General features: G+C 37.6%; 1 protein-coding gene across 18 annotated transcripts in view; it reads left to right on the plus strand.

The window, feature by feature from the left end:
• Positions 1-25198, plus strand: part of myo18ab (myosin XVIIIA b) — a 145887-nt gene that overhangs the window by 42743 nt on the left and 77946 nt on the right. For 6 of the 18 annotated variants that reach the window (XM_051129405.1, XM_051129409.1, XM_051129407.1 and 3 more), the window contains exons 1-16: positions 2111-2702; positions 6061-6303; positions 6836-6882; positions 9102-10280; positions 11748-11840; positions 12077-12142; positions 12796-12918; positions 14762-14827; positions 15663-15750; positions 16200-16306; positions 19074-19250; positions 19944-20154; positions 22710-22852; positions 23114-23214; positions 23397-23460; positions 24258-24402. In XM_051129405.1, coding sequence (XP_050985362.1) covers positions 6267-6303; positions 6836-6882; positions 9102-10280; positions 11748-11840; positions 12077-12142; positions 12796-12918; positions 14762-14827; positions 15663-15750; positions 16200-16306; positions 19074-19250; positions 19944-20154; positions 22710-22852; positions 23114-23214; positions 23397-23460; positions 24258-24402 — 2647 coding nt within the window. In that variant the 5' untranslated portion in view covers positions 2111-2702; positions 6061-6266. Of the gene's footprint in view, positions 1-2110; positions 2703-6060; positions 6304-6835; positions 6883-9101; positions 10281-11747; positions 11841-12076; positions 12143-12795; positions 12919-14761; positions 14828-15662; positions 15751-16199; positions 16307-19073; positions 19251-19943; positions 20155-22709; positions 22853-23113; positions 23215-23396; positions 23461-24257; positions 24403-25198 lie in introns of those variants that run through there. The other 12 variants (XM_051129418.1, XM_051129419.1, XM_051129420.1 and 9 more) reach the window with 9 other exon arrangements.

Raw genomic sequence — 25198 nt, forward strand, 5'->3', positions numbered from 1 at the left:
CATTGTGGTTTCCTGCTGCAAAAAGAAAGGTCTTACTTTTTTATATTTCTCATCTTACTTGGACAAATGTGCATTCAAAGAATATCAGAACAAGAAATGGCAGTGTTATTAAAGTTTAATTCAGTGCACTTTTGCACTCTTTGTAAATCGAAAAATGAAAATTGACTTGCCCTGATGTCATTGTAAACTTACATGGCGTTCTTTTGTGGAACAGAAAAGGTGTTTTTTTTAATGAAAATAATCACACAAAGTCCTATAATTATAATGTTTTTGCTCTATAATAATACTGAATGCGGACTGAGCCTGTCAAGCTAAATATTACAAAACACCATAAAAATCCATATGGCCTGCAGCATTATACACAGTATCTAACATGCCGTGTTAGATACTGTGTATAAAAGTCTTCCTTTATGATTCTAAATTTTGCAAAAATTCAGCCAAGGGGAGGATGTTCCTTACACTCAGCTATTATATGTCTTCAGAAGTCTTAGAATATATACAGTTGAGGTCAGAAGTTTACATACACCTTGCAGAATCTGCAAAATGTTAATTGTTTTAACAAAACAAGAGGGATCATACACAATGCATGTTATTTTTTTATTTAGTACTAACCTAAATAAGATATTTCACATAAAAGACGTTTACATTTAGTCCACGAGAGAAAATAATATTTGGATTTATAAAAATGACCCAGTTCAAAAGTTTACATACGCTTGATTCTTAATAGTGTTGTTACCTGAATTTTGTTTTTTAGTGATGGTTATTCATGAATCTCTTGTTTGTCCTGAACAGTTAAACTGCCTGCTGTTCTTCAGAAAAATCCTTCAGGTCCCACAAATTCTTTGGTTTTTCAGCATTTCTGTGTATTTGCACTCATTCCAACAATGACTGTATGATTTTGAGATCCATTTTTTCACTTTGAGGACAACTGATGCTTCAAAAGGAAACACAATGCATTAAGAGCCGGGGGTGAAAACTTTTTGAATTTGAAGATTGGGGTAAATTTAACATATTTTGTTTTTTGGGGAACATGTAAGTATCTTCTGTAGCTTCTGAAAATCAGTACTAAATGAAAAAAAAGAAGATATTTAGGCAAAATAAGAGAAATGTACACATCTTCATTCTGTTCAAAAGTTTTCACACCCCTGGCACTTAATGCATGATTTTTTCCTTCTGGAGCATCAGTGAGTGTTTGAACCTTCTGTAATAGTTGCATATCAGTCCCTCAGTGTGAAAAGATGCATCTTAAAATCATACAGTCATTGTTGGAAAGGGTTCAAATACACAAAAATGCTGAAAAACCAAAGAACTTATGGTACCTGAAGGATTTTTGTGAAGAACAGCAGACAGGTAACTGTCTGTAAGACCTTCGTTCATCTTCATAACACAAATTAAGATATTTTTGATGAAATCCGAGAGCTTTCTGACCCTGCATAGACAAGACAGCATTGTAACTGACACGTTCAAGGCCTAGAAAAGTAGTAAGGACATCGTTATTGTTGAATAAAGTTAAAATTAATAATAAAATTAAGATAAAACTACTGGTGTTACATGGACTTTTTTTAACGATGCCTTACTACCTTTCTGAACCTTGAACGTGTTAGTTGTGTTGCTGTTTATGCAGGGTCAGAAAGCTCTTGATTTCATCAAAAATATCATAATTTGTGTTCTGAAGATGAACAAAGGTCTTACGGGTTTGAAACAACAAGAGGGTGAATAATTAATGACAGAATTTTCATTTTTGAGTGAGCTATCACTTTAATGCATCCTTGCTAGCCCTAAACTTGTCTTATGAACTACTTTTTGGTCATTTTGGAGTTTGACAGCCCTAGTTTCCATTCACTGTCTTTTATATGTAAAACAGTGGAAGATATTCTTCAAAAATCCACCTTTTTTGCTTCCACAGAGAGAAAGTCACAGGCTTTTGGAACGACTTGAAGGTGAGCCCTTAGTAGAGTCAGTCTTCAGTGCTCAGCTCCCGCACAAATATACGCGTTCGTTAGGTGTAACCCACGGCAGATTTTATTTCCACTGTGCTCTGCTCTTTTGAATTCACTCTGAGTAGGAAGTGCCAAGGCCTTGCGTCATTTCCTCAACCTTCTCTCTGAGCGCTTCTGTTTTTCTCCTCTGTTTCCCCTCTCCACCCTACACCTCTGTATCTCACCAAGCAGAGAAAAACGCTTATCCAACGCTCATCGCCTTGATGCTCGCTCCACATCCTCCAACAGCAAAGTTTGCACCTTCGTTCAAAGTTTGAGAGCTTCGGCGTGAACCAGCAGACACCCTCTCATGTGCACGACTGCACTGGACCAACGTTTGCTCTGGAGCAGCTGAGCAAGAGAAGCAACTGTGAATCCGTCCATCGCCTGCCCTACATTTTTGGGGGTGGGGAGAAAGCAGGAGTGTTGCAGCGGTGGTACTTGGGGTTTTATTTTTAGCCTCTTCCCGACCCTCTACCACGACAGCTGTCTCCCTCCTCCTCCTCCTGTGACAGAGCAGAGTCAGGAATAGCCTATCACTTTGCACCTCTGAGAACTAAGGCGGCCGGTTAGTGTGACGTGGGTCTTCTGGTTCTCAGGACTGTCTCTCTGTCTCGAGCTGACACATACACACGTCTCACGGCTTTGTTCGGTGCTGGGCTGCACTTTGACCTTGGTAAGCGAGCGACGGTAACTGTTTGGAGCTGCCGCAGAGGATCTCAGGTAAGGCAGCAGATGTTACTCATGGTCCTGGATGAGGGATCTGTGAATCTAGACCTGTGGAGGAGTCTGTGGGCTTGGAGTACTGCTGCAGTCTGGACTCAGGCCTCCTCTGTCAACTATTTTTAGTCTTGAGTGTGATGGCACGCCGGTAGCAATGACCGGGCAAACCAGTACTAATGATAAATCTAGTAAGTTTTGTAATTTTAGGTGAACTGAATTAAGGGTTTTCTCATACTGTAGTGTTTGGATTGTGGATTGTGCTTTGTAATACAGTATTTCGAGACTGGAATGGAGCACTGAAATGGCATTTCTGAGGTTAAGTGCTGAAGGCCATCATGCTCAATAGAAGCTTTTGTTTGAGTTGGTTTGCTCTTGGAAAAATGTAGTGTCATTTCAGGTGCCTCGTTTATTGTACTCTTGAGATGAATGTTTCAAATGGGCCTCATTTTTGGACATTTGTGGCTATTTTCAAATGCTTTTGAACTGTTTTTCTATTCAGCGAGTGTCGAGTGTTTGATAGATGAAGTCAGGGGGTTATTTTGTGTATACAGTCATTGGATCATACGCTTCACGGTCTGGCTGCTGAAGCTCTTATTGATGTGGCTATAAACTTTCAGCTGTTCATTTGTATCTTTTATGTCTCTTTCGTTGAGCTGAACTACTATTGCTGGCTTGGATTTGTTTCGGTGTGTGTTTCTTTATTTCTCTGTGAAACTATAATTTGGTTCAAGAAATGATTTTAATTTTGTTGGCTGAATTGCGTTTAATCTCATTTTTTTAACATTGAAGAGTCAGCTTAAAAGCATAAGTACAACATGATTTAAGTAACAATCACACAACGTAATTGTGACGTTTATAGAACTGGGAAAAAAATATCGATATTGATTCTTAAATCCCAAGAATCTATTAGCCTAGCCTGTTTTCAGTTAATGAACGGAGCATTGACGGAGCATAAATCGAACAAAAAGCTTTGTGCTTTCTAACTTTTGATATGAAGCAAAGTCTAAGATTTTAAATTCTGTGTATTTTATTGCAGTGTTCAAACAGTAAATGCCGTTTTGGCGCTGTTCAATGTGGTATGACAGATTGCTGTAGTGCCTCGGTTCAAGAAAAGTGGTGTGAACTGATTGTCTTCTCCGCTTTAATAGCAGTTTCAGCACGAAATAAACATGAATAAACATCCGAAGGTATGTTAAAGTGCAGCTTACCGAAATCCGTGTCTTTTCTCATGTAATCGCTTAGTCAGTGTTTCAACAGGGTAAAGGTGTCAAAGGCTTCAGAAGGAAACATAATGCATTAGGAGCTGGGGGGTGAAAACTTTTTGAATTTGAAGATCAGGGTAAATGTCACTTATTTTGTCTTCTGAGAAATGTGTAAGTATCTTCTGTAGCTTCTAAAGGGCAGTCCTAAATGAAAAAAATGTATATATATTTAGGCCAAAGAATAAAAATGTGCACATTTTCATTCTTTTCAAAAGTTTACACCCCTAGCTCTTAATGCACTGTTTTTCATTCTGGAGCATCAGTGAGCATTTGAACCTTCTGTAATGGTTGCATATGACCTGAAGGATTTTTATGAAGAACTCAGAATCAAGGGGATGTAATTTTTGTAATTTTTATAAATTCAATTGTTATTTTATCTTGTGGATTATATAAACTTCTTTTATGTGAAATATCTTCTTCAGATATCAGTACTAAATAGAAAAATGAACATGCCTTTCATATGATCTGTCTTGTTTTGGTAAAACAATTAACATTTTGCAGATTCTGCAAGGTGTATGTAAACTTTTGACCTTAACTGTCATTTTGGTCATATTTAATGTTAATATTTTTTTAGTTCCTTTATTGTTATTAATTTGTTTTCTGTTATTGTTACTGTGTTGTTTGCATAGCTGGCCTATAGTGATGTGGGCTGCTCAATGCCCTTATGGTAGCTCTTAAAAAAAATCAGTGCTGTCAGTATTACAGAGCTCTGTTAACAGATAAGCATGCCATGGGTAACTTTATATAGCAGCAGTGTGTCTGTTGGCTGGAAGGCCTGGAGAAGGGTCAGTGGTGGCGTGAGGGGCTTTAGGGGAGTTCAGGGTGTGGATCCAGATACGGGGTTAGAGGAGAGGACAGCAGCCACACTAGACAGATCTATTGGGGGATCCCAGAGTAATCCATGCAGCTGATGCCATGCAATGTGGTAGTGTGACAATGAGGTGAAACCGCTTTGTGTTTACAAACAAAAGCTCTCTGGCAGTCATTCTTTTCAAAAAAAAAAAAAAAAAAAAAAAAAAAAAAAAAAAAAAAAGAATTCTCACTCATGTCATTCCAAATTTGTGAGCAGGCTTTCAAGATGTAACAAAAATGTACTGTAAAAATAGTTCATATGATTTGTGCGTTTTATTCTTTTCATGCTTGTGTGTTTTCAACCATTATAGACATTTTATATACAGTGTATACAGTCAGAAGTTTGCATACACCTTGCAGAATGTGCAAAATGTTAATTATTTTACCAAAATTCATAGTTGGTTCATGAGTTTGTCCTGAACACAGTTAAACTGCTCGCGGTTGTTCAGAAAAATCCTTCAGATCCCCCATTTTCTTTGCTTTTTTAGCATTTTTGTGTATTTGAACGCTTTCCAACAATGACTATAATTTTTGAGATCCATCTTTTCACGTTGAGGACACGTATGCAACTATTACAGAAGGTTCAAACGCTCACTGATGCTTCAGAACGAAAAACGATGCATTAAGAGCCAGGCATGTAAACTTTTGAAGAGAATGAAGATGTGTACGTTTTTCTTATTTTGCCTAAATTTCATATTTTTCATTTAGTACTGCCCTTTAGAAGCTACAGAAGATACTTACATGTTTCCCAGAGGACAAAATAAGTTAAATTTACCCTGATCTTGAAATTCAAAAGTTTTCACCCCCCGACTATATGTAAATGTCTTTTATCTTATTCAGGTCAGTACTAAATAAAAAACAACATAAACTTTTGACCTCAACTGTATACACTAAAATGTGAATTAGCATTGAAATTAAATTTTTTTTTTTTTTTTTTGGTGTAATGTTTATAGTCACAATGGATCATTTCATTTAGAAGTTTTGAGTCTTATGATTTTTTTTTTTCTTAATAAATAGGAATATTTCTATTCAAAATGCTGTGGTTAGATAGAAGTCAGACTGCAGCTGTACAATGAGCCCTATTTTTGAATCCCCATAGGTCTGTCATATCTCCTTTGTTCAAATATGTCACCAAGTTTAGCTTGTTTCAGGATACTTTTTTTAATGTCATGACAAAAAAAAATTCCCTTGATGTGCAACCTGGAGCAAATCCCACTGTTTAATCACTTCTTTCTACCCAACAGAGCCAAGAATCCCCTCTTCTTTCCAGCATTGTGCGTCTTGTTTACCTGAAGTTTGTGACCTCACATAACATAACTGTGAAGACCAGCATCCATTGTGCCAGCCTCTTGTCTGCTGGTCCCTTCATCTGTCACTCATCTTTTCATCCCGCCCTCCCTCCCTCATCAAACCCTTCCCCGGCCCAGCCCATGACAGCAGCGCTGCCAGCATGGCATTCTCATCACGCTTTTCCTTCTGGGAGCAAAAGGAAAGTGATGTTCCATTCTCCATTTTCATCTTTCTGCACTGTGTGACATCAGCTAGGTGGTGTGCATGAAAATGCATCAATGCTTTTACTTTTACATCTATCTGTAGCAATGCACCGGGGTGCCGTGTGCACGCTTCATGAACGCACGGCTGCTAACAGCCTCTGTTCAGGAAATGCGTGTGTGTTCTGGACAGATGGAAAACACTGATCACTGTGTGAATATGACCAACGTCATGGGAGACTGTAGTTGCCAGCTCTCTGCCATAGCTTTTTTTGATTACATTTTGAAAAGCTGCCACTGGCTTGAACACAGCAGTAAGCTGATGCTACTGCTTGAAATGTATAATTAGAAATGGCAAGCACTGTAAATTGACGCCTCATTAGGTTTCAGATTTTTTTATGTTTTTTCGTGTAACTTGGTCTTTTAAAATGCCCTGCATGAAATGTGTTGGCTACATCTGCATAATAACCTCAGCGTAGACTTATTGTCCTAAATCAAATGCTAATGACCTTTTTACATGGACCTTTATAGATCAAAGAAGAGAACAAGCCAATCCCCAAGGGTTCAAAAGACAATGTAAGTGCCCAGATATTCTGCATACTAACAAATGAAGTATTACTGCGCTTTTATAATGCTCTCACAGAAAAAAGATGCACTTATAAAGAGTAGACTTGCAAATTGAAAAGCACTCTCTCTATTTGTCTTTAGTTACATGTATCTAATTAGATATTTTCAGTTATTATTTTCAGAATAATACACTGTAAGTCCGTATATTCTGACACAGGATGCAGAATTGTTGTCACAGGAAGCCATTTCAGTAGCTGCCTCAAGAGTAGAACGAGTATTTAAGACTAGACAAATACTTCCCAGTAGATTTATGAAAACATGTTTTATTTAACACATATGGACCATTGATTCCTCACTTTTATGCCTGCTATATTGTAATTTGCCTCTAAATGGTGCTATCTTGGCTTGAAGATAGAGACAGTTTGTTCGATTCTTTGTTGTTTTGTTGATTGACATGCAACTGTTGCACACCACCAGCTGTGCTTTGTCTGAGCGGGAGGCTGGTGGTTAAATCAAGAGCCTGGATAAACAAACTTACTAAATATCAGTAAACCACTCTAATCAAAGTTTCGACTCGGTATCCCAGCATGACTTGAAGTGTTGGAGTGGATATATTTTGGAATCTGTAATTTGTGTTCTCTTTTAATAATAGGCATTTGTTAGAATTTAAAGAGGAAAGATTTTGGTAAAAAGCAGGGTGGTTATATTGTAGTGTTTGAAAAACGTAGGCATCAGTGAGCTATGTTCAAAACCTGCCGACAGATTGACATTGTTTATATGGTGTATCTTATAATCCACTGACAGAATCTACTGGATATGTGTGTAGGAGTCAAGAGACAGCATGGTAGGGAGCAAGACGGGGCGTACTTTCAGTCTGAGTGTACAAATGCATGCTTGGAGAGGTGCTCCATGCAGTAATTTTAAGTGTGAAAAGTCACTGAAGTGTTTTTATGCAAGAGTTCACCTCCTCTGCTATTTCTGTTCTCTCATGCATACCAAGCTGCTGTATAATAAGTCAACAGAAACCAGTATTCTACTTCCCTTTCACCTGGTTTATTGTGTCTGGTAGCCAAATGCTTTGTCTTTTAGTGAGAAGTTAGAATATTTACAGCATTTACTTTTGAAAGAGCCAACTGTACAGGTTTCATTTCCCAAAAGAGTTCTGAGATATTTTTCTAAATGGCCACGGTCATAGAACAGAAAATTGAAGGAGTAGTTTGCTTCCAGAACAAAAATTTACAGATAATGTACTCATCCCCTTGTCATCCAAGATGTTCAGGTCTTTATTTCTTCAGTTGTAAAGATATTGTTTTTTTGAGGAAAACATTTTAGGATTACTCTCTGTATAGTGCACATCTATGGTGCCCCAGAGATGAACTTCCAAAATGCAGTTTAAGGGCTCTTTAAAGGGCTTTATAAAGTCTTATCTAGTGAAACGATCGTTATTTTCTTAAAAAAAATTACAAAATACATACTTTTTAACCACAAAAGCTCATCTTGTCTAGGTCTGCCTGAACTCCGGTTCAGTACAGTTAAGGTATGTTGAAAAACTCCCATCTCATTTTCTCTTACAACTTCAAAATCGTCCTACATTGCTGTTTTACCTTTTTTGTAAAGGGCGTTTGACCTTCTTTGTGTTCACTTTGTAAACACTGGGTCGGTACTTCTGCAGCAATTTAGGACTATGTTGAAATTTGAGAAGAAATGAAATGGGAGTTTTTCAACATAGCCTAACTGTCCTGAACCGAAAAAAAAAAAAAACAAAAAAAAAAACTGTTCACGCAGACTTAGACAAGACAAGCGTTTGAGGTTAAAAAGTATAAATTATCGACTGTTTAACTAGATAAGACCCTTCCTCCTCAGCTGGGATCCTTTGAAGCTGCATTTAAACTGCATTTTGGAAGTTCAAACTCATGGGCACCATAGAAATACGCTATATTAGATTTAATTCCTGAAATGTTTTTCTCAAACATAATTTCTTTACGACTGAAGAGAGGAAGACATGAACATCTTGGATGACAAGGGGGTGAGTACATTAAATTTAAATTCTTGTTCTGGACGTGAACTACTCCTTTAAGCAGGGATATGAGCATAGCCACCTACATAAAGGTGAAAGCATGATGTGTGGGTGAGGAAACGGTGTAGTATATTGACTTCTCAATCACTGTATATCTTTCTACCCTTCTTCACTGACTGTTCTACATCTACTGTATCGCCTGGGTGAGTAGTCGGACAGTGATGGCAGCCTGAGTAGCCGCTCAATGTCAGTGCCCAGCCTGGAACCTGGCAGAGGTCTATTGCGTGCCAAGAGTCCTCAACCTGTTCAGGACACATCCATAGAAATCCAGTCCCAACCTCAGTTCAGGCGAGTCAAAAGCCCCTCACCCAACAGAGAAAAGATAGCAACCAGAAAGTTCTCTGAGGTTCCCAAGATGCCAGAACGCTTCAAAAGTCCTAAGCCTCCCCAAGCTCCCTTGAGTCCTGAACCTTTCATGAATGGAGAAAGCAAAATGAATGGTGCCCTCAATGGGAACGTTAAGACTACTGCTAGTGCTAGTCAACCAGAGCTCACAGAGGACTGGCAGGGTGGGACCCGTAAGAAGGTGGTAAAAGTGGTGCGCAGAGTGGTTAGGAGGGTAGTTCCTGCTGAAGAAGACACGGCAAAAACCCCTGCAGCCATGTCTCCAGAACCAGTTGTGGAACCACCCAAACCTGAACCAGCATCTGTACCAAAGGTTATGAAGATGCCCGTGTTCTCCTTTAAACATGATTCCATAAAGAAGGAGGAAAAAGATGATATCTCTGCTGGACTGTCTAGTTTGATGACGCGAGGCAGGACCAGGGAACCTCGTCCACGCATACGCAAAGATGAGCCTCCTGAAAAAGAGGGAGTGCAACCTGTAGAGAATGAAAAATCTGGACCAGCACAAGATAAAACTGTGCCGAAGATAGAGACCTCTCAGACTCCAAAACAAGAGCAACAGACGACTCCTAAATCTCCTGTTTCACCACCGGCGGGGTTCATCCCAACCCCAAAACACAACCCACTCTCTCCTCCGTCTGGATTTGTTCCAACACCGAAACCTTTGGGATTTGTCCCCACTTCAAAACCATCTACTCTTTCCCCTCCACCAGGGTTTATTCCTGCTCCAAAACCTTCTCCGGTGACTCCTGCTGGATTTGTTCCAACAGCTCCTGTCGTTTCTCCACCTCCTATTGCAGATCCCAAAACATTGCCTGTTACCCCTAGTTCTACACCTGCTCTTCCTAAAGCAGCTGCTACCTCTGCTCCAACTGCTCCTGGTAAAATCAACACCCTTAACCCCCCAGCTCCCAAAACAGATCCATTTGCCCCTCCATCAGGGTTCATTCCCACCAGTAAACAGATGCCTGTGAAGAAACCAGAGGTATTGATCACACTGATCACTTGGCTGCATGGATTGCTGTAATTCACTTAACGGTGTGTCGAGTGCAATAATGTGAACGGCGTGTACCACCTAGTACTAAAATGTTTCACGTTATAGTATGTAGTTATTTTCTTTACATTTATCCTAGTGGTATGTAGCTCTCGGAAGTGTTGATGAATTGGGCTTTTGCTTGTTTGCCAGCACACTTCTACTAAGTTTCTTGCTCTAGGATGTCTTTGTAGTCTCTTTGGATGTAACAGAGCAGCTTAAAACACATGGTTCCTGAATGTCAGCATGGAAACCCAACTTTATTGTGCTGCATTTAATCTTGCAGATTATTGGTGGAGTTGAAGGCCGCCAACCTCAATAACCCACAAAGCCATTTACTAGTTTTGATTAGACAAGATTAAGGGAAATGTACATCTGGGTGGACATTGTTGTAAGATCATGGACTGCAGATCTTATGGACTGGATACTTGTTTTGTGTCGCAAATTTCTTGATAATTTACTTCTATGTCATCCAAGATGTTCATGTCTTTCTTTCTTCAGTGGAAAAGAAATTAAGGTTTTTGAGGAAAACATTCCAGGATTCTCTTCATATAGTGGACTTCAGTGGGGATCAATGGGTTGAAGGTCCAAGCTGCAGTTTCAGTGCATCTTAAAAAGAATCTACATGATTCCAGCCAAGGAATATGGGTCTTGTCTAGTAAAAACGATTGGTCATTTTCTAAAAAGACCAAAGATTTGTAAACTGTGAATGGTCGTCACGTTGGAAAGGTCATGTGTGACGTCGGCGGTAGTGCCAAGTTGTTGTTTTTCAAAGCGAATGTGCAAAGAAAGTCAAATGCCCTTTACTCAAAAAGGTAAAACAACGATGCCTGACGATTTTGAAGTTGAGGGAGAAAATAAGATGGAGTTTTGAACTGGAGTACATAGTTGAAGAACTAACCACTTGTGACCTTTCTAATGTGATTACGTAATGTGTGAAGTCAGACTCGCATCACAGAGCTAATTCAAGATGACCCTTTGTGGTTAAAAAGTATATACATTTGTATTTTCTTTAGAAAAAGAGCAATTGTTTTGCTACTCAAGACCCTTATTCCTCGTCTGGGATCGTGTAGAGCCCTTTGAAGCTGCTTTGAAACTGCAATTTGGACCTTTAACCTGTTGATGCCCATTTAAGATCACTATATGGAGAAAAATCCTGGAATGTTTTCCTCAAAATCCTTCATTTTGTTTCAACTGAAGAAAGACAGACATGAACATCTTAGAAGACATGGGGTGAGTAAATTATCAGGGAATTTAAAGAATAGTGTAGTGAATGCTGGATGGATTTGGAGTGGTTTGGTTGTAGCATTTCAGACCAGAAGACACTAATTTGTGATTGGTTGCATGGTTACTAACTTCAGTCCCTTAAACAACTTGACTTTGGTGCCTTTGTGTGTGGTTTGGACGTGATTTTTGAAGGTGAAGACGACCGTACGTTTGCTACCAACTCAAGCAGGGAGACCTTCTCCTGGGAGCATTTCTAAACCCTCTCTACCAACCTTGTCCAAAAAGGTGTGTGTTTGTGTTGGTGTGTGCGAGTTTTACTAAGATCACACTCTGCAGCAGTTAGAAGACATGCCTGCTCAGCTCTGCAGGAAGGGAATGCAGCATGGCTAACATACACATTCTTGACTTCTGTGTAGAGCTTTTACAATTTATCCTTTTGAATAAATTGTTGGCTACTCTATAACAAAGCTAAGTGCATAGTCTGAGTTAGACTCACCTCTTCTTGGTGGTCTGACCTATAGGAGAGTCCACCACTGAGTCCCACAGAAGAAGCACAGAGACGGCTGGAGAGGATCTTCGCTGCATCTGTAATGCCTGTCCATTTCTTGTCTTCCTCTTGTCTTCATTTCTGCTTTGTCATCACTCTAACTCTGATGCTAAAATATGCTCTATCCAAACTGTTTTGTGTGGCTTATATTGGCTGTAGACCTATAAATAAAGCACTTTAAAGCTTGACAGCACTTACGCTGGCTGAATACTCATGGGGAAATAGTTTAATAGTTAAACACTACATTGTTAATGAGGACAAGGGATTTTAAAGACATTAATGTGAGCAGAGCGACTACATAGTCCCTTCACATCTAATGGTTATGATTTCCATCTCTTTATAAGTAATTTATGACTTTATTCCAAACTCTAGCGAACCTGTCTATCTAGACACCATGATGGCATTACCCAAAATAGCTTTAGGCAAAGTTTTAAATAAGCTAGCCTAAGACAAAAATGTTTTTATATTTCATTTTTCCTATATTCCATCCTATATCACCATTTCATGCATTTTTAACTTGCTATGTGCTGCAGTACCACTTTCTAGCAAACAGGTTTTCATTTGTTCAGGCATGTCCATTTCTCACCTCCATGTGCCTGCTGTCCTTTCATCTGTGGATACATGTCTCATCTCTACCTCTCTCTCTCATCCACCGCTGTCTCTGTGGCTGTGATTGTTGGCTGGCTGGTCTAGCTGGAACCTGTGGCCAGTGCCTCTGCGTTGTCTCAGGTACAGGGCCCCTCTGGGGACGGCTCTTCCCCCACTGCGCCCCTCCGCGGCTTGGCCGGAGTGTGCGCTCGCGTGGCCTGTTGGAGTGTAAGCCCTCTGTTCCTCTTTCTAACCCACCCTCACCCTCATACATGGCTACTATATATGCTTTCTGCTTGTGTTATCAACCTAAAATAGACGCTATCTATAAATATGTTGTTGGTTTAGCCAACTGAACCCGATTTATATATCATATCTTTGATATAAAGATTGCCTGCTTGTTTATTGTGTATGTATGATCTTTCTAAGCCAGTGTTGATGCAGTGCATGGTCACTCGGGGTTAGCTATAACTGCATGAATCCCTCAGTGTGAGAATGAATGTGCTTCTGCCGCCCCGCAGATCAGCTTAAAAGTGAATAGCAGTGGATATGCTCTGTAATTGGTGAAGACTTTGATTTATTAATATCTCCTGTTGCCTCCTCATGCCTCAGGCTCATACCTCATTACCTCATATATCAACATAGTGTCTTTATATATACTTGTATCACCTTTCTGTGTTAACCATGCTATTGTTAGCATAGTTATGCTAATTATGTTCAATGATGTTTATTTAAACTGAATATGTTTTGACTTAATATGTATAGTTTAACAAAAATGTAGCTGTAAAAAGGATAAATCTCATGAAAAATGTCTGCCATGTTTGACCAAGGAAAGAACCAGTATTTATTACATTTCGCACAGCTATGAGTGTAATACAGCGTTTATACAACAGTTCAACGGCATGAGTGTGTAAATAAGAGACAACAATGAACCGTCTTTTGTGCATTTCCTTCCGCCACGGATTCAAATCTCAAGTTGAGAGTTTAATGAGACCCCGTTACTAATTTAAAAACGCCACTTTTGAACTAGTAACAAAGGAACGTTCAGATGCTTCACTGAAAGCTTACTGTATTACAGTATTAAAAAAATGAGAGAGAGATGGACTGAGTGATTGTGATTACCTGCATCTGATACAGCATTCATTCTCAGCTCAATCTCATATTCACAATAAAACATTAGGTTGAATGTCTGCTGAGGAAAGCGATATCTTTGTTATAGTATCCTTTCATCTGTTAAGGGTGATTTTTGCCCTCAACCAAAACTATTTGCTCTGAGACCAAAGACTGAAGTTAAATTTACCCATAATGTATTATATCTCATGTTTAACAACTATAGAGTCATTAGAGTCAGTGGGAAATTCCAGAAGATCTGGCCGAGGTAAGGCTGCTCTCGGTGGGTTCATGAGCCCTGAATGGCCGCTGACGCCCTGAAGCTCACATCTTGGAAAACATCTAAGCAAACTTACAAATGAGATGTTATCTTTATTAACAAACTGCATATTTGAAGTCTAAATAAGTACATTCTTGCCTAAAAAACTCTACATTCCGTGACACAAAAACAGTTTCATTTATAAAATTATAGTAGATTTGGGCATCCACCATGACACTCTCTATGAGAAATACCGCAAGCGGAGTGATACAAACGGTGAAACGGTTTGAGTTCCGTTATCACTAGAATATTGCACTCCTCTCAGCCAATCAGATTCAAGGACCATAAATGAAAAGGAACTGTTGTATAAATGTAAATATATGTATTTATTATTATTAAGAAGTTATATAACTTTACTTGACTAGTTAAATATGTCCTGTTCTTGACAGGTTTCATGAGATTCTCCCTGCTAAATGTTTATTTTACACCCATTGCCTCCTGAAGGGTGACCATAGTGCCTTACACTGATATATCATATGACCAATAACCCTTTTTATTCACAGGATGCTTTAGATGCTCTGTGTGTGGAGCTGAGGCAGGCTATTAAACTGATAAATGTCTGTGTTTGAGAGATGCACGTTATAAAGTGTTATGATGTCTAACGCTGCTCTTGCCCCTTCATGCCGACATGCCGTCTCACAGGGACAGGTGGAGGAGGATCCCGTGGCAATCCTAAAGGCAGACCATGCTGCTGCCGCCCATCCTAAGGTCTGCTTTCCGCTGTGTGTGTACCGTAGTTCACCTGCATAATCCCACCCTTGACCTGTCGTGTCAAACTTGCCCTTGTGTTGTGGAGTGTTGTGTTCGCACCCATCCCATTTCATTGACAACACCCCAGCCGTAGAGCTCAGACACTCAGAGATAGCAAAAAGCAATCTGGCAAATAGAAATATGGGTTCATCTAACATTAAATTAGCAGTGGATTGTTATTAACTGTGCTGTAGTGTTTTCTACCCTACCTTCTTATGTACAACTGTACTTGTAGAGTGTACCGGTTTATCTATAATCATAACATCGTATACTAACCAAACACCAGAGGGGAGAAGCTTGTGAACTGGAACACAACTCCATCCCATCAATGGATCACTATATACTATCTCTCACTGTCAGCCCTTCACAGCAGTGGAGTTCATGTTCAGACCAGTGTGTGTAGGTCAAGCATGAGTGCAGTGGAATCAGACATGCCCAGACAACCAGAACATCAGGCTTGTAATCTGACCCCGTCCATCATTTGACGCCCGAGTTGGCTCATCTACACCTGCTGTTAAACTCTCCCCATCTTGCATGACGACCCACAGCATTTTAAGCTCATTTCCCATTGTAGACATTGGGTAACAATGTTTTTTTGGACTGATCTGGGACCTCTAATTCTTATTCTGTCAGCAGAGGTCTCAGATCAAGGTAAAAAGACCAGTTTTGTGTCATTAAATACGTGTGGACCAATGCATGGAGTGGATTTGAAGCGTATCAGTGATGTTCCTGTTCAAAAGGCATGTGTAGAGCCATAAATAATGAGTTTGATAGATGTTTTTCTCCTTCGCAGGTGAAAACAGAGGAGCAGATAGCTGCAGAGCAAGCATGGTACGGCTCGGAGAAAGTGTGGCTGGTCCACAAGGATGGATTCTCTCTGGGTTAGTGCAAAAGCCATGCAAAATGAACTCGCAGTATTGTTTTAAATTGAAGACAACAGGAAATGGCATTCTCTACTCATTTAACTTCCATAATTTGACATATTCCTATGTGAAAATAGAATATTGAGCTAGAGTGGAAGAGAAAGTCATTTCAGAGGCGGAGAACGTTATTGCATTTTGATGAAAGATTATGGAAACATTTTCTCCTGAATATTGTGCGCCGATGTTTCGCTCACACGATAACACCAGGGGCATTTATTAAGAAAAGGGAATGGGGTCGATTTTGATTTTATGCCTTTTGTAACTTAATACGGGTTTCATTACTATTACAGTAAGGAGCGTTTTAATAGCACTGGAATTTTAGAAGTCTGTTTTAATTTAGTTCTGCCGTGATGATGTGTGCAATCAGAAATAAAAACACTCACTGTGTTCTCTGGTGTTCTTTACAGCCACCGTGGTGAAGACGGAGGCTGGCAGTCTACCAGAGGGGAAGGTGAAAATCAAACTGGAGCATGATGGGACAGTACTGGATGTGGACGAGGATGACGTAGAGAAGGTCAGTCGTGCAGGCTGAATATGTGCGTTCCCATGGAAGGTTATTGCGACTTTTTGTCACAATTCTATAAACTCGCAATTCTGACTTTTTTTTTTTTTCCTCAGAATTGTGTGACAAACTCTCAATTGTGAGAAATAAAGTTAGAATAGTGAGATAAAAACTTGCAATTCTGACTTTTTTCTTGCAAATGCGAGTATATATTGCAATTCTGATATTTCTTGCAAATGCGAGCTAGTATATTGCAATTTCGACTTTTTTTTTTTCCCCCTCACTGTTGAGTTTGTATATCGCAATTCTGACTTTTTTTTATCACAAATGTGAGTTTATATATTGCAAATCTGATATATTTCGCAAATGCGAGTTTGTATATTGCAATTCTGACTTTTTTCTTGCTATTGCGAGTTTATATATCACAATTCAAACATTTTTTTTCTCACAATTGCGAGTTTCTATATTGCAGTTCTGACTTTTTTCTCCCAAATCCGAATATATATTGCAATTCCGATATTTCTTGCGAATGCGAGTTTGTATATCGCAATTTTGACTTTTTTTTTTTTTTCCCCCTCGCAGTTGAGTTTATAAATCACAATTCTGACTGTTCTTCTCACAATTACGAGTTTGTATATAGCAATTCTGACTTCCTTCTTGCTAATGGGGGTATATTTTGCAATTCTGATATTTCTTGCAAATGCGAGCTTGTATATCGCAATTTTGACTTTTTTTTTTTCCCCTCGCTTTTGTGAGTTTGTATATCGCAATTCTGACTTTATCACAAATGTGAGTTTATATATTGCAAATCTGATATATTTCACAAATGCAAGTTTGTATATCGCAATTTTAACTTTTTTCTCGCAATTCCGAGTTTATATATCACAATTCTGACATTTTTTTTTCTCACAATTGCGAGTTTGTATATTGCAATTCTGACTTTTTTCTTGCTATTGCAAGTTTATATATCACAATTCTGACATTTTTTTCTCACAATTGCAAGTTTGTATATTGCAATTCTGACTTTTCTCGCAAATCCGAGTATATATCGCAATTCCGATATTTCTTGCAAATGCGAGTTTGTATCAAGTCAATCATTTCTTGCAAATGCGAGTTTGTATCAAGTCAAGTCAATTCTGACTTTTTATTTCTCACAATTGCAAGTTTATAAATTGCAATTCTGACTTTTTTCTCACAATTACGAGTTTGTATATCACAATTCTGACTTTTTTTCTCGCAATTGCAAGTATATATTTTGCAATTTTGACTTTTTTTTTAGAATTGTGAGATATATACTTGAAATTGTGAGTTATAAATTCCAATTTTGAGGAGGGAAAAAGATGGGTAAGTTCAAAGTATATATCTTACAGGTCTGACTTAATACTGCAGCTTCCAACTGTGTGTCATAAAGTCAGAATTGTGAGATAAACCTTTCAATTCTGAGAAGTAAAGTCCTGACTTTATTTCTCATAATTGCAAAGTTATCTCTCACAATTCTGAGAAAAAAGTCAGAATTGCAAGTTTGCATCATACAATTATGATGAAAAAAATCAGATTTGTGAGTCTTGAAATTCTGAGGAAAAAGTCATAATTACAAGATGTAAACTCACAACTGCAAAAATAAAAAACGGATTTGTGAGATAAAAAGTCGCAATTAACAATCATTTAGTCCAATCCAATCAACAACTGATGTTGGAGTTTTTTTTTTTCTTTGTATCTTTAACTACATGTTGCTATATAAACAACCACTTAATAATGATTAGTTGCACAAAAGTGTAAGTACACAGACGGATCTTGCTTCATTTCAAGGAGAAAATGCCTTTTGGAGTCAAAGAATCTCACTGATTCTGACTTCTAACCAGGCGATATTAATTCTAATTAAGAGGGATTTAGTAAATGACTTGTCAGACTGATTTAAACTAGATGTGCTTCTGAGCGCTTTTGTGTGATACATTAGAAGAAGCATCCAAATCATGTTATGTTGTGCTGGTTTTTGAGTGCAGCCAGGAAATAGAATAGGAAAAAATGTGCAGTACACAATTTCATCCCATTTCATAACATTCAGTTCAGATTGCGCAATCACAACAGAAAACAACGATTCCTTTCACTCAGCAACAGCAGAATAGCTGTGTGTATTTTAATGAATCTTCAGGTCTGCAGGGCTCATGCACAGGGTTATTTGCAGAACTCTGCTACTATCTGGCCTGAATCCAGAGCCAAGTGAGGGTTAGACATGCACAGGTGGGTCCTGGGTAACATACACAGGGTGGGAGAAAATGATGCCAGGATATGGGTCACAGAGAAACAGGTGGGATTTGGCCTGGTTTTTAAAACTAGATTGAGTTATATAGAAGTCTAATAAAATAGTTTCTAATAGAGTTTGCACTATTAGGCCTTGATGAGACATATGCTGGGAAATATTATCAGCTCACTTCCTGTCTGGCACACTCGTTTATTTCACATACCTCCCGGTGAAGGGCAGCTCTGAGCTGATGACTTCCATAATGTCAAGGCTGACCTCGAATCAAGTTTTTGAACCATCTGTTCAATGAGGAAATTGCTAAGCTGGATCCAGAGTTGAGCTTGACAAGTTTTAAATTGCATTAAAGACTTGGCATGAAGTCTTGAGGCTATTAAGGCTCAATCACATCATTTTAAAACCTCTTACTCTGTTTTTTTCTTGTCATATTAAGGATTTTTTTCCTGACTATTCTCATTAATCAACAGTCAGCTTTCTTGCACATTTTTGACCTTTAACATTTTAAACCTTTCAATCCAGGCAAACCCGCCGTCATTTGACCGGTGTGAGGACTTGGCTGCTTTGCTCTACCTGAATGAGTCCAGTGTCATGCATTCCTTACGCCAGCGATATGGAGGAAATCTCATCCACACATACGCGGGGCCTAACATGGTGATCATCAACCCTACCAGCGCCCCCTCAATGTACTCAGAGAAGGTGAAAACCCTTGTTTTCTTTCACAATATGCTGACGTCTTTACTATATAGTATCCAAATACGCATAATTCATCCGGTATTATAGATGGAGCTACTCACTGTGGCAACAATGCAGTATGGGTACTACGTTTTATACAACTGTCCCTTAACTTCACAGTAGTAAATGAGCAACTGAAAGCCGCTAATGAGTTTTATTGGATTTCATGCAAGATAAAGTACTACCCATAAACTGTAATTACAATCCGGAAGAAAATTTCTTTCGGTCATTGGTCCTAATTAAGCGATTTTGCATTATGGATCAAGCTGATTATGTGCCATGATGAGTGTTTTCTGCATTCCAAAGCTGAAAGTATGATATATGTAAAAATGTTATTGCACTTGTGCTGGAAAGATGGTTTACACCAACTAATTTTTCAAATTAACAGCTATTGATTTTCCCTTCATTGGAAAATGAATGTTTATGGGTTTTCGTTTGAGGCTTTAAGATTTTCTATTGACTTTTCTGTTGTACAGAAAATAAACACTCTATAATACATTAGGATTATTAGATTATTAGTTTGGGCTGTAAGCTATTTGCTTTTGTTTTCCTCCCAACAATGATCTATATTAAGCTTGTCCGCAGACTTTAGAGGCATGAAGATAATAAATGTGTTTTGTCAGTGTATCAGACGTTTTTTTGTCTTTGTCGTTTCAGGTGATGCACATGTTCAAAGGCTGCCGACGGGAAGACACGGCCCCTCACATATATGCGGTGGCCCAGTCCGCCTACCGAAACCTTTTGACAACTCGACAGGACCAGTCCATCGTGCTGCTGGGAAAGAGCGGCAGTGGCAAGACCACAAACTGCCAGCATTTAGTCCAGTACCTGGTGTCCATCGCCGGCAGCACTGGAAAGATCTTTACTGGTACAGAAACAGGAGCCATACTAATCTAATAAAAAAGCATTTTTAAATGGGATTCTAGAAATACACCAACATTTTGGCAAATACTGATGGCTTAGAACAGGGCTATTCAATTGACGGCTCGAATCATCTTCATTCGGCCTGAGGAAGAAGTAAGCGGAATATGCCTTGAATTGTTTTTGCAATAATTAGCCCATAAATGTAGTTATAAAGAGTCTTAAATGACTGTAAAGAGTTTGGAAGTAAAGGGAAATGCGTGTCAGATCCGCGTCTTGTACATCAGGTTTTAAAGAGACAGCGCTGCTTTTAAAGTGAAACCAGCTGAAATCTATCATTGATGGAAATCAAAGAACAAAAGAAAAAGAGAAATCACTCTTTTAACGTTTATAGCTTTAATAAAGATTAATCTGTGTAATTTAGGCATATAAAATGTATAGTTCAGATTGTTTTAAAATCACTTAAAAGTTGTTACATATTTCAGAGCCTATTAAATGTTAAAAATAATGGCTTTCAATTATACTGTAATGTTGAATGGCTATAATTATTAGGGAAAATTGAGGGAAAAAATGCATTTAATAGAGAAACCAGTAGCAGTATTGGTAAAAAAGATTGGCATCTTTAGTAAAAAGATGCAGTTAAACACGTATTTGAAAAATACAATCTTTATGTTGTTTCTACATTAATTTGGAGGTTCGGTGTGAAATTAGGACACTATAAATACATAAATATGCGATCAATCAGAAAAATGTGTGATTTAATTTTTAATTTTTTTTTTTTTAAATAGATTGATAGATACTTATGTTAACCTTCTATAGATGTTGGTGTTGGTAGTATTACGTACTAACTAAAATTACCAACCAGAAAGAGATTGGGATGGCCTACCACCCCTTTGGACCCCTTCAAATTTTCCGTTTGACTAGCTACGTTCAGTTCGATAATCCGGCCCTCAAATGAAGCTAATTGAATAGCCCTGGCTTAGAATATTTTAAATCAATTCTTGGAAACTTTAATAACAACGAAAATGAGTTTTATTGGATGTTATTTATTTCAATTATACTAAATTAACTGGTTTCAAACTAGTCAGAAATATTATTTAATATCATTGAATCAACATAAATACATTAATACCATCAAAAATAATTTATATTAGGGTTAAATCAGATAGAAATAGCCTTTAAATGCAACAGTTGCAGGTTTACCACATTTTAGAATGTACAAATTTAATTTAATTTAATTAACTCTAATCTAAAGTTGTAAAAGCACTAGAATTTAAAGGGATAGTGAAAATTGAAAATTGCCTCATGATTTACTCACCCTCAAACCATCCTGGATGTATATGACTTTGTTCTTTAAGATGAATTCAATCAGATTTATATCAAAAAATGTCCTGGCTCTTCCAAGCTTTATAATGGCAGTGAATGGCTGTTGAGATTTTGAAGTCAAATAAAGTACATAAATCCACCATAAAAAGTGCTCCACTTGGCTCTGGGTGGTTAATAAAGGCCTACTGGAGAATCGTACATGCGTACATGAGAGAGTGGCGTCACAGCTAATGACATAGGACGTAGTCAAACGCAGTGGAGAGAGAAAAACAAAACACAGGTCACAAATCAGAAGTACAAAATGAGGATTTGTAAAGAAAACAAGTCATTTTAGTATAAGTCAAGAGGAGACTTGGGCTTGAGGTTTTTCTTTGCTGTAAACAAAACTTGGTTCTTGTGAGGCTAGCATATTCTCCCCGGAGCTTTCGCTACGCCTATATCCTACGTCATCCGCTTGAACGCCACTCTCGTGTTTGCGTGTTTGACAGTTAGCGAAAGCTAGAGATTACCATTTGTAAAGTTTTAAATATGGCTATTTTTCTTACACAAATGCATCGATTCACTTCAGAAGGCCTTTATTAAACTCCCAGAACTGTGTGGAGCACTTTTATTATGGATGGATGCACTTTTTTGTACTTCAAAATCTCAACACCCATTCACTGCCATTAAAGCTTGGAAGAGCCCAGATATTTTTAATAGAGCTCTGATTGTATTCGTCTGAAAGAAGAAAGTCATATATGCCTAGGATGGCTTGACGGTGAGTATATCATGAGGTAATTAATTTTAATAATGCAACTTATTCTTTTGTAACCAAGCTAATATTGGCCACTATAATATGGTCATTGTGCATTCCCATTTTTAGCTGTGTAGTATCTCACCGTGTGCTTGAAAAGACAGTCTGTGGTCAAGGGTGAATGGAAGGGTGTCATGCAGTCACTGGAAATGGGCTTGTATAGCGTGGAGAGAGTGTGAGCACTGGGAAGAGGGTGACAGATGAGTGCCGTGCTAATGATGCCCACTAAAGCGCTCTGGTAATTAGCTGTCATCAAGACTTGCTCAGCTCCTGCTTGGTCAATAATGACCTAATGAAGACTACAGTGCTCATCAACTATACCATTAAAGAGGCCGTGATGTTGTCTCCGTATGTTCAACTCTGTATGCGGGATCCTCTCTTCTAGACCAGTCAATGTTAAAGACCGATTCCTTTACTTAAATTTTAATGTGTGTCTCTTCCAGCTGAGAAATGGCAAGCGGTCTATACAATCCTAGAGGCCTTCGGAAACAGTCCCACCTCTATGAACAATAACGCAAGCCGCTTCTCCCAGATCGTCTCGCTGGATTTTGACCAGGCTGGTCAGGTGGCCTCTGCCTCCATCCAGGTTTGTCAATATAGTACTGGTCATATCTAAATTATATAAAATGCACATTGTACTAATTTTATTCATGCTCAAATGGCAACCCATCATCACCCACCTTGCTACTTTTAATGCCCACTCATTAAAGTAATGTTCATTTTATGATCATTTTCTAGTACAGTACTTGAAAATTACCCACTGTAGTTATATAAACATTTGTTCTGTTTGTTTGTAATGTTTTGTTCATTTTACTAAGATTCGTTAATCTCTTTCGTTTATATGTAGACCATGCTGCTGGAGAAGCTGAGGGTGGTGAAACGACCGGAGGCTGAGTCCACTTTTAATGTTTTTTATTACATGATGGCTGGAGCGGACAGCACACTCAGGTAAACTCCTGATAATTGTATGCAGTGTACTTTTAAAACAAGTGTATTTTTGCCATTTAGATATTCAGTTACTTTGTCTGAAACCCAACTATTCTGCTCTCAAAAAGCTTGCACTATTGACGATATCTTTTTAAAATAACTGTATGATTCAATAACTTGTTTGTATTTCAATTTTCCTGCAGAACGGAATTGCATTTTAACCACTTTGCAGAGAACAGTGCTTTTGGGATTGTGCCTCAAACTAAGGTTCATTTTAAGTAGATGAAGTTTGCCAGTATTTTATTTTATTTTATTTTATTTTGTTTCATTTCATTTTTTATTTATTTTATTTTTTTTTGTAATTTTGTTTTATTTTTTTAATCGTTAATTAAATTTTTATTTTCATTCTGTTATTTTATTTAGTTAATTTATGATATTTTGTTATTTTAGTTTTTATATTTTATTTAATATTTTAATTTATTTTATATTTTTTATTTTTATTTTTTATTTTTTTATCATTTCATTTTATGCTATTTTATTCTAAATTATTTATTTTCTATTTTGTTTTATTTTATTTATTTTTAAAAAATTTTATATTTTATTTAAATTTTGTTTTATTTTATTTATTTTGTTATTGTGTTATTTTATTTATTTTATTTTATTATTTATTATTATTTATTTTATTTTATGTTTATGACATTTGTTATTTAATATTTTGTTATTTTATTTTACGTGTTTTTATGTTATTTCATTTCTTTTTTTTGTTATTTTATGATTATGATTTTTTTATTTGTTCTTTTCTTTTCTTTTCTTTAATATTTTAATTTATTTAATATTTTATTTTGTTATTTTATTTTTTATTTTTTATTTATTATATTTTTTTTATAATTTATTAATTACATATAATTACATTTTTATTTTATTTTATTTATTTTTTTTTATTTGTTTTGTTTTATGTTATTGTGTTTTATTATGTTTTATTTATTTTATATTCATTTATTTCATTTGTTTTTCCACGTCTAATATTCTTTCTTTTGTGTGTGTATGTGTATGTGTGTATACAGACAGAGGAAAAGCAGAAGGCATCACAACAGTTCACCAAACTGCAGGCAGCTATGAAGGTGCTGGGCATCTCTTCTGATGAACAGAAAGCTCTCTGGCTCATCCTTGGGGCCATATACCACCTTGGAGCTGCAGGGGCCACAAAAGGTAATGCAACACTCACCCAGACAATGTGGTGTGTCAAGGATTTACTTTCAAGCAAACCCAAATCACCAGTAACCCCAGCATTAAACCCTTTGCAAAGCGTATTTAGAAAGTTTAATTGCTTGCTTTGATTCGAAAGTCTTCCCCTTTAAGCCCCACACTGCTGTCTCCATGCTAATTTAGCTCACAGAAGCATTCGACAGCAGCTTTCTCTTTACACATCAGAACCAGAAAGCTTCAAAAACAGCCTTAATGAGATAAAACGCTAAAAACGCCTAACAAGCGCCAAAACAGACTTTATTAATTAAGGCCGACTTACTGTCTGCTTACTGAGCTCAAACAGAGGAGAGACAAGCAGTTCAGAAAACAGTTTGATGCTGAGGAGTGTAGAGATATGTGTGTTTCTTTAGCTCTAATGAGGATGGATGGCTCAGTATTCACAGTCTGTGATATCACTTCCCCCTCATGCAGACGGAGGATGATGTATTAATGAACCTTTTAATCACCAGTCTCCAAACTGTACTGTCTACATGCTGTCTCTAGAGTCCACAGTCATGGGAAACTCACAAATAGCTGGGAATATACAAATTGTGTGTGTGCTTATCTTATAACATCATGGAAGATTGCTCTTTTTGTGAGTTAAACTTCTATGAATTTATTTAAAAATCATTATTTGTCTGGGCTTGGATATGAATACATATCCATCTGTCTGTTTGAATTGTATGTAATATGTACTAGTTTGTTGCTGATATATATACTGTCACTGAATTGCTCAGTATCTGCAGTGGATCTGTTCGTT

The sequence above is a fragment of the Labeo rohita genome, chromosome 15 (genome assembly GCF_022985175.1).
Source record: "Labeo rohita strain BAU-BD-2019 chromosome 15, IGBB_LRoh.1.0, whole genome shotgun sequence".
Classification (NCBI taxonomy): domain Eukaryota; kingdom Metazoa; phylum Chordata; class Actinopteri; order Cypriniformes; family Cyprinidae; genus Labeo; species Labeo rohita.